The sequence below is a fragment of the Trypanosoma theileri genome (genome assembly GCF_002087225.1).
Source record: "Trypanosoma theileri isolate Edinburgh chromosome Unknown TM35_Tth_4_V1, whole genome shotgun sequence".
NCBI classification, from domain to species: domain Eukaryota; phylum Euglenozoa; class Kinetoplastea; order Trypanosomatida; family Trypanosomatidae; genus Trypanosoma; species Trypanosoma theileri.
In genome coordinates, this window is record NW_021639846.1 from 73203 (window position 1) to 82716 (window position 9514).

Genomic DNA, 9514 nt, shown 5'->3' on the forward strand with positions numbered 1-9514 from the left:
TGTGTACCCACTGCCGTGTGTGTTAAATGTGCGTCTCTTTTCTCCTTTTCCTCTTCTTCCTTGTTACCACAGAATCAAGCAACCCACAGTGACAATCATGGCAAAGATGTTCGTCCAACTGCGTGGTGTGGTGTACCTGTTGGTACTTGTGCAGTGTTGTGTGTTTTTCGTGCACGCCCAAGAAGAACAGACGGATCCATCGGGCGGCGAATTCGGGATAGCGGAGCGGAAGTTGCAGATGTGGGCGGCGCAGTCGGCCGATCTGCTTGCGGATGGAAGGAGTTGTTTGTCTGTGTGGGAGAAGGAGTTGAACGAATGTAACGAAACCTATGGGCGTGCCAAGTCTGTTCTTGAGGAAGCTGGCGACCTTGATGGCAAGATTGAAGAGATCGAGAAGAAAACGGACACACTGAACAGTACGTCCCCTGCGAATGGTGAGGAATTGGATCTGCTTCAAAAATTGCTGGGGGAAGCAAAGGAAACTGTAAGAAAGACGCATGATGCAGTTGATAAGACGGTATCGGCAATCAGAAAAACGAGGACTGCGCGTCAGTTTTGTGAGGTTACGCTTGGTAACGTGGACGACGTCCTGAAGCAGCTCCACAGTGCGCAAACTTATTATTCACATACACTTGAGGAATACAAGAGAACTTTCGAGACGGAGGATAGAATACAGCTTAATAAAAACAGCAGCAAGACGTACAAAGAACTGGATATGGTCAGGGCAAATCTCACTTGGTTGGTTGTGCGTACGCGCTTTGTTGTGGGGGATGCCGACGCCAAGGTGGATGCAGTAAAGAAGACGATGAATGGTGCAAAAATGAAACTTGGGCGTATTGATGTTGCGATTGCAAATCTTCTACAGAAGCGACAAGAGAGCCCCGATAAAAATAAGATCGAGGTGATCAAGAGTGAAGTCGAGGTAGTTAGAGATGCCGCCAGGACTGACACCATGAACACCATAGTGAGTATAATGAGAGAAGAGGATCCCCGTGACGAGGATAGAAAGGTCATTAAGGATATTACGGAAAAGCTGAAAAAGGAAAGGGGTGCGAATTTACTGAGCATCCAACAAGCGAGAAAAGCTGAAGAAGAGAGGTTAGCTGAAGAAAAGAGACAGGCTGAAAAGCAAAAGAAGGAGCAGGAGGATAGAGCGAAGGAAGAAGCAAAAAGAATTGAAGAAGAAAAAAAAAGGAAGGCCGAGGAAGAAAAGGCGAGACAGGCGGCAGAAAAGGTTGCGGAAGAAGAGGCAAAAAGAGTTGTTGCAGAAAAGGCGAAAGAGGCAGCAGAAAGTGCCAGGGAAGAACAAGCGCGACAGGCAGCAGAAAAGGCCAAGAAAAAGAAGGACGGAGCTGTCAGTCCTGCATTGATGCACATTCCCTTGATTCTGCTTGTTTTGCTGTTGTGTGTGCTGGGCTCCACTCTCGTGTGCTGATCGGTGTTCCCATGATACAGTTACACAGTTAACCTTTATTTGAGTGGATGTGGATACATTGTAAGGGCATTGTTCTTTTTGGTTGGATATTAATGTTTCTCTTTTTTTTCTTTTTCAGTTCGATAAATCTTTTATTTGCATTCTTTACTGGACACATCTATTGGATGCCGTATGGCACTCATCACATGACAAACCATCATTTTGTGAGGGAAGTGTCCTCTTTGTTTGTTGGCATTATTGTCTGGGCTCTGCTTTGCCGCCATTTACTGTGTTCTCCTGGTGATGTATGTGTGTGTGTTCCGTGATATTACTAACTATTGCTTTTACCCATGGGAATGGGATACAATCCCAATGTGTTGTAATTGCTGTGACTGAAATGTGAAGAATGGCAGGGGGTTCAAGACACACGAACACGCACACTACCAACCCTCCTTCTCTTTGTGTGTGTGTGTGGACTGTCATCATGTGTGCATCATTCCCATTGCTCGCCCTGTACGAAAGACACACACACACATACTGCAGGGAATTGTGTTATTGCCTCCTGAACATATTCACATGGTGATCACGGCTTTGTTTTTGTTTTGTTTTCATTATTTTGCTTTCCCTTGTGTGTGTTTCATTATAATTTCATTGCACATTATGTGCAGCTGTGTGTTTCTCTCTTTTGCGTCTCCGACACACCTTGTGTGTCTTGTGTGTTCATTTTTGTGAAATGATTCTTTTTTTCATTATATACAAACTGCTGCACGGACATCAAGAATAAAGATATGGGCACGGCAGGTTCAGTAGGAAATGATTTTCCGTTGTTAACCTTGGGGTGGATTGGACTGTGTCCAGGCATCCCAGCCACAGTAAGTAATGAATTTCTTTTTTTTTTACATTTTTGCTCTACTATTGTGTCTGCCTCACGCAGTCACTCACTTTTTTTACATTTTTATTTTGGTATAAGGATTGGTGGGTTGTAGGTGTTTGAGTGTGTCCATCTGTTGTGTGTTCCTTCGTGTGTTTGGGTTGCCACTCACACCACCCACGTAATGAAAACACATTTCTTTGTTCTCACTTTCTCTCTCGGTGGTGTCACTCACACGGCATTGCCACGGAGATATTTCTGCTCTTGTGGTGTGTGTTGTGTGGCTTGCCTGAGTGACTGCAGCCTGCGGGGAGGGACTGAGACTGTTCCGCTTCGGCTTCACGTAATGGGTCTGTTTTTTCTGTTGTTCTTTTTTGGGGTTGAGTTGATGTGCTGGTGTGGGTGAATGTTTTTCTCTGATGGGAGTGGCAGCTGTGATTGGTGTACTGTGAGTGCTTTGTGTGCTGTTGGTATCCCGTTGTTCTTGTGTTTTTCTTTGTCCTCTCTGTAGGTGTGTGACTTAGTGTACATTTTAGTGAATGCTGTAGTGCCTCTCTGACATGAGCATGTGAGACTGTCATTGTGTGTGTGTGCACTGTGAGTGGGAAGGATACTTTGTGTTGCTGGACCACTCCACTGCGGCCTCTGTGGGGTTTGTGTGTGCGGGGCTCGAGGAGGGGCACTTTACGTCCCGAGGCGCTGAACCTTGAGGCCTGAGATATCATGCTCGGGGACTTTTTGAACTTGAGAGAAAAAGAAGAGTGAGGATGAGGAAAAAAAAGGATGAAACCCGGCAACCAGTCTACGTGCGCAATGCTCGAGGCTCGTTGTCGGGTTTTGCTCTTTTCTTTTTTTTTTTTATCCCTCACCCCAAGAAGGGAGAGGAGAGAACACAACCCCCACAACCCAAGGCGGGCGGCCAACTTGTCAGCGTCTTGTGCGTAACAAGAAGAAGAGGGGTGATGGGGTAGCTCCCGGGGGTGTTTCACTTATAAAATGAGTGGGGTTGGGAATAGTGGAAAACTCTTTCTTTCCCTACTTCAACGCTGAGTAAGATGGGTTTGAAAGGCATTCCGCAAAGATGACCCTTCCCCGTTCCCCTCGTGACATGGTGCCGCGTGCCACCGAATAAGGGGTGCTGTTGGATGGCCCACACCATGAACAAAAAGAACAAAGGGAAGGATTCACCACACCCTATGATAAAGGCAAATTCCGCTATGGTGATGTTAAGGCGTTCCGCTGCTGCCATGTGTGGTGTGGAAAGGAAATCCATGGGAAATGCAGAAAAGGAAAACTAAGCACAATAAGAACATTTCGCCCCATAGGTATTTTGGTTTGTTGGCGCTCCACCGCAACAATGTGTGAGGTATGTTTGGCTTCCCTGAAGGGGTGGAAGTGGATATGCTGGGCGCCGCGATTGGGCAGCCCCCATTGCCAAAGGCGCGCCGTGATTCACTTCAGAGGTCCACGGCACCTACCCGGTGATGTTGGCGAAAAAAAAAATTGAGGAGGGTACGGCACCCCGGGTTCCAGCGCCACAACGGATCGCCGTACTAACGAGGCCTGTGGCCGCTTAACTTCACAAATCGGACGGGATATGGCGCATTCGGCCAAGTATGGTCGTACCCGAAATACCCGCAAAAGAACATATTATGCTCCCCGGGGCGCCCTTCCCAGCCCCACCCCCAGGGGTGAATTTTCAGTTTTGCGAGCGCCGCGCGTTTCCCGCCCCTGTGCTCTACTGAGCCTCGTTGCGGTGGTATTGGGGCGCATTTTCGCACACAAGCTAACCCTTGTAGGTGTTGGGTTGTTCCGGTGTTTTGGGTTGTGCCGGCCTGGTGGCGTCGCCGCCGCCGTCTGTCACAACTTTGGCCGGCTGGTGGCGCCGGGGTGGGGTGGCAGTTTTCTGGTCGAAGCAGGCGGCCTCTACAATAGTTGCGCCTCTGCTATTTTGGCGTTCTACTAGTTGTTATTCTTCTTTTGGTCGTTCGTAGCCTCTGTGTCGTTGTGCTGCTCCGCCTTGGTGGGGTTAGGTGGTGTCCCGGGCCGTCCCGGCCTTGTCCGTGTGGCGGGGTCGGACCCCCACCCCCGTATTTTTTGGGGGGCGCCAGGCGCGCCATCTGGTTTTCTGCCGTCGTGATTTGTGTTTTCCTCATGTGCTGGTGGTGGTTGCGCTTTTGTTTGCGGCACCGCGTGTTGCGCTCTGGCTGTGGGCCTCTGCCTCCCATGGGGTGGGTTGGGGTGGTCGTCTTGGGGGGTGGGTTTTAGACCAAGATGCCCTTAGGATTGAGGGCTGCCTCCATATGGCGTCAAGGTGGAGTAGATGAATTTATTCAAAGAAATTAAACTTAGTCACTAAATTTTTGAAGTGAGTGGTCTGCTTAAAAACCAAATTCTTTTTATTTTTCTTTTCAATACATGCGTTCTTGGGAATGGCATTCCCTTGGTGGCGTTTGGCCATCGAAAGTTGGAACCAATGCCCATTATCCCTTATTTTTTTGAGGAAAGCCATGGGTCAGTAAATTCTCTTCTTGAGAGTTTACGGTTTCATAAGCTACAAACGTCATACAGCACCGGGATCAGCAGAGTCGTACTGAGAGAAAACGTTATGCAAGAAGGTCCTGGGACGCGAATCAGTGTGCCATCAGCAGCAGTTTCTTTTTTATATTTCACTTTGGTGTGAATGCCGCTAAAAAAAAAAAAGCGTGGAAGGGACTTTAGAGATAGTAACAATTATGCCCTCCAGTGGTGGAAATTAGATTTGGCCGCTGAAGGGACTCAGAGAGGCGAAACAAATACATGTTTTGCCACCTACGAGATCCATTGTAATTTCATTACCAATGCGTACTCCCCATGCCCAACGGTAGTAAAAAAAAATAATATAAAAACAAATTGTATTTATGTATATTTATGTATTACCCTTGATGGCCCGTTCCATTTGAGTAATATCCATAAAGCCACGAAGAAAAGAAAGAAAAACGTGGTAGTGTGGTGTGGGGGATATGTTTGATATTACCCTCATAATTCACACCATGGAGAAAAGGACGTGTTTGTTTAGGTGGATGTTCATTTTTTGATTTGCTGATAATGCTGTGGGAGAAGAAGAGGTGAATTGGCATTGTGAGGAAAGTTAAAATAATAGTAATAAGGATAAATAAAGAGGTAATATGTGTGTAAGAGAGTAATTGTGTGTTGGTTCTGTTTGTAAAGAGTGGCATGGTATTACAGTGATGTATGCAGTCATTTTTGTTTATGGTTGTGGGTGAGTGGGTTTATAGATTCCAATTGTGGTGTTGGTATAAATATTATGGTGATGCATTGGTTTCTTTTTTTTTTTTCTGTTTGGAAGTGTGTTGATTATTGTACAGTCTCTTTGTTTTGCTGATGATTTGTGGTGTTGTTACTGTATGTTGCCAGGTGGACACTGTGTTCTTCGGCATGCTTTGGTGTTCGAACTGCCTGGTAATGGTTTTATTATAATGAGAATACAGACACACTTTGTTTGTGTATGAATGCCGAGTAAGATATTGGAGTGTGTGTAGTAGACGTTTATTTAATTTTGTTTTGATACCATTTGTTTTCCACTTCTTCTAACTTCGAGGTGTTGTTTCAATATCTGTGTAACTCTGGGTGTGTTTTATTGTGTGGGTGGTTTACTGTTGTTCCCCTTATTGGGTTGTGTTTGATTGCTGTTGTGATGTGTATTCTCTTTCTCTCTCTCTCTCTCTCTCTCTCTCTCTTTCTGTGTACTGTCTGCCTTGTGTGTTAAATGTGCATCTCTTTTCTCTTTCTCTTCTTCTTCCTTGTTACCATAGACCCAAGCAACCCACAGTGACAATCATGACAACGATGTTCGTCCAACTGCGTCGTGTGGTGTACCTGTTGGTGCTTTTGCAATGTTGTGTGTGTGCGGCATATGGGAAAAGTGGAACCAAAGTTGAGGGGGCGGAGCCAAGCCAGGAGGAAGGAAACGAGACTGAGGTAGCAACGTTAGACGCAGTGAAAGCAAGAAGGACGGTGGTGGACATTCCAACGTACACAACAGAGGAAATCAATAACGATAAGTATCTGAAGGAAAATAATAACCGCGATTTCAGACAAGCAGTGGCGAAGGTTATGGTGGATATTAAAGGTTTGTCGACCCAATATTCGAAAGGGGTGGCTTGTTTGAAAGCGTTGGATAAGGTGGTTGAAGAAAGTGAGAAAACGGTGGAGAAGGCCGAGGAAGCCACCGAAAAAATAAAAAAGCTTACCCAAAGGATCGATAAAATTACCGAAAAGAGGTTGGTGGAAGACGGTAAGGGAACAGGAAAGGAGATGAAAGTAATATTCCTAAAGGATGATAAACAAAAGGAAGAGTTCGAGAATCTGTTAAAGGAGATACCGGAGGCACTCGAGAAGGCAAAGGGCAAGGGACCTGACGAACAGATGGTGGTGGCAATTGCCCAGGCGAATCACACAAGGGAAGTATGTAGGGTTGTGCGTATTAACGTGGACGATGTTTTGGGGTCCCTCAACAACAGTTTGAACGGTTTGATTGCTTTTCCGCAGAACGACTATGATAAGTGTGAGATGGCCGTGAGGGTGAGGGATGCAGGCAAGGCGGTACACGACACAATGAAGAACGTCACGGCTCTAATGAGTAACGTAACCGTTTTTGAGAGAATTATTTTGGGCAAAGCAGAAGATCAGGTGAAAGACTGGAAAAGTGCGATGGAGAAGTTTGAACTATTTGCACAAATGGTCGAGGCGTACAATAAACTGGATAAGGAGACGCAAGCCAAAGTGAAGGACGGGGAGGCGCTTGCGAGTAATAAAGAATATGTGGTGGAGAAAGGAGATGGACTTGAAAAGATAAAGGAGACTGTCAAGGGACCGAAAGAAGAGATTGATAATCTCACGGACAAAAATAATGAAATCGCGGAAAACAAAAAGACGGTGGCTGTTGGGAAGATCAACAAAACGATATACGATGAAATTGACAAGGAGGACAATCTTTTGGCAGAGGAGAAGGTAAAGATCCAAAAGGAGAAAGAAGAAGCGGCAAGGAGGGAGAAGGAAGAACGAAGGAGACAGGAGGAAGAACGACAAAAACAAGCGGCAGCTGCAGAAGCAGAGGCGCAAAGAATAAAGGAAGAACAGGAGAGAAAGAAAAGGGAGGAACAGGCCAAGAAGGAAAGAGACGAACAAGCGAAAAGGGATGCGGAGGAAGAAGCGAAAAGGGCGGTAGAAGAAAAGGCCCTACGGGATGCCGAGAAGGCGAAGGCGGCCGCAAAAAAAAAGAGGGATGGAGCTGTCAGTCCTGCATTGGTGCACAGTCCATTGTTGCTTCTTGTGCTGTGTGTATTGGGTTGCACTTTCGTGTGCTGATCGGTGTTCCCATGACACAGTTGCACAGTTAACCTTTGTTTGTGTGGATATGGATACATTGTAAGGGCACTGTTCTTTTTGGTTGTATATCAGGTTTTTTTTTCAGTTCGATAAATCTTTTGTTTGCATTTTTTTTTACTGAGCACATCTATTGGATTCCCTATGACACTCAACACATGACAAACCATCATTTTGTGAGGAGTGTCCTCTTTCTTTGTTGGCATTATTATCTGGGCACTGTTTTGCACCATTCACTGTGTCCCAGTGGTGATGTGTGTGTGTTCCGTGATATTAATAACTCTATTGCTTTTACCCATGGGAATGAGATACAATCCCGATGCGTTGTAATTGCTGTGACTGAAATGTGAAGAATGGCAGGAGGTTCAAGACACACAAACACGCACACTACCAACCTTCCTTCTCTTTGTGTGTGTGTGGACTGTCATCATGTGTGCATCATTCCCACTGCTCGCCCTGTACGAAAGACACACACACCTACTGCTGGGAATTGTGTTATTGCCTCCTGAACATATTCACATGGTGGTCACAGCTTTCTTCTTTTGTTTTGGTTATATTGTTTTTTCCCTTGTGTGTGTGTTTCATTATATTTTCATTGCACATTATGTGCAGCTGTGTGTTCTCTCTTTTGCGTTTCCAATACACCTTGTGTATCTTGTGTGTTCATTTTTATGGAATGATTCTTTTTTTCATTATATACAAACTGCTGCACGGACATCAAGAATAAAGATATGGGCACTGCGCGTTCAGTACACAATGATTTTCCGTTATTAACCTTGGGGTGGACTGAACTGTGTCCAGGCATCCCAGCCACAGTAAGTAATGAATTTCTTTTTTTTCTTTTTGCATCTTTGCTCTATTATTGTGTCTGCCTCATGCAGTCACTCTTTTTCTTTACACTTTTATTTTGGTATAAAGATTGGTGGGTTGTAGGTGTTTGAGTGTGCCCCTCTGTTGTGTGTTCCTTTGTGTGTTTGGGTTGCCACTCACACCGCCCACGTAATGAAAACACATTTCTTTGTTCTCACCTTCTCTCTCGGTGGTGTCACTCACGGCTTTGTCAGGAACATATTTCTACTCTTGTGGTGAGTGTTGTTTGTTGTGTGGTTTGTTTGAGTGACTGCAGCCTGCGGGGAGGGACTGAGACTGGTCCGCTTCGGCTTCACGTAATGGGTCTGTTATTATTTTGGAGTTGAGTTGATGTGCTGGTGTGGGTGAGTGTTTTTCTCTGATGGGGGTGTCAGCTGTGATTATTGTATTGTGGGTGCTTTGTGTGCTGTTGGTATCCTGTTGTTGTTCTTTTCTTTTGTTTTTCTTTTCCTCTCTGTAGGTGTGTGACTTGGTGTACATTTTGGGGAATGCCGCAGTGCCTCTCTGATATGAGCATGTGACACTGTCATTGTGTGTGAGTGTGTGCAATGTGAGTGGGAAGGATACCGTTGTGTTGCTGGACCACTCCAATGCGGCCTCTGTGGGGTGCATTGAATGTCAACGGGGCGATGACCACCAACATGTGTGTGAGCGACTGGAGTGGAAGTGTGGCTCCTTTACGCTGGCCCGATGTCCTGTGGCGCGATTGGGTGCACACATGAATGGAACATTAAGATTCCTTCTGTCCCGAGTTACTATCTAGCGAAACGACAGGCAAGGGAACGGACTTGAAGGGCTAAGCGGGGAAAGAAGACCCTGTTGAGTTTGACTCCAGTCTGTCTCTGGACTGGCTGGTCGGTGGCATATGTACTTGGTACTGTCATCACTTTATAATTTGGTTCACATAATTTATATATGTGTACTAGTGTGAGATTGTGAAGTGGGATCTCGCAGGTATCGTGAGGAAAGTA

General features: G+C 45.8%; 3 protein-coding genes across 3 annotated transcripts; all 3 read left to right on the forward strand.

The window, feature by feature from the left end:
• Nucleotides 1-97: 97 nt before the first annotated feature.
• TM35_000041260 (uncharacterized protein) lies at nt 98-1435 on the forward strand (the record flags this gene model as incomplete). The annotated part of the gene is made up of 1 exon (XM_029022320.1): nt 98-1435. The coding sequence occupies one exon, from the start codon at nt 98-100 to the stop codon at nt 1433-1435; it is 1338 nt and encodes a 445-aa protein (XP_028885978.1).
• A 2447-nt stretch (nt 1436-3882) lies between these two features.
• On the forward strand, nt 3883-4251 carry TM35_000041270 (uncharacterized protein; the record flags this gene model as incomplete). Its single annotated transcript, XM_029022321.1, has 1 exon — nt 3883-4251. One exon carries the CDS (start codon nt 3883-3885, stop codon nt 4249-4251), a length of 369 nt encoding a protein of 122 aa, XP_028885979.1.
• Nucleotides 4252-6125: 1874 nt separating this feature from the next.
• TM35_000041280 (uncharacterized protein) lies at nt 6126-7655 on the forward strand (the record flags this gene model as incomplete). The annotated part of the gene is made up of 1 exon (XM_029022322.1): nt 6126-7655. One exon carries the CDS (start codon nt 6126-6128, stop codon nt 7653-7655), a length of 1530 nt encoding a protein of 509 aa, XP_028885980.1.
• Between the last annotated feature and the right edge of the window lie 1859 nt (nt 7656-9514).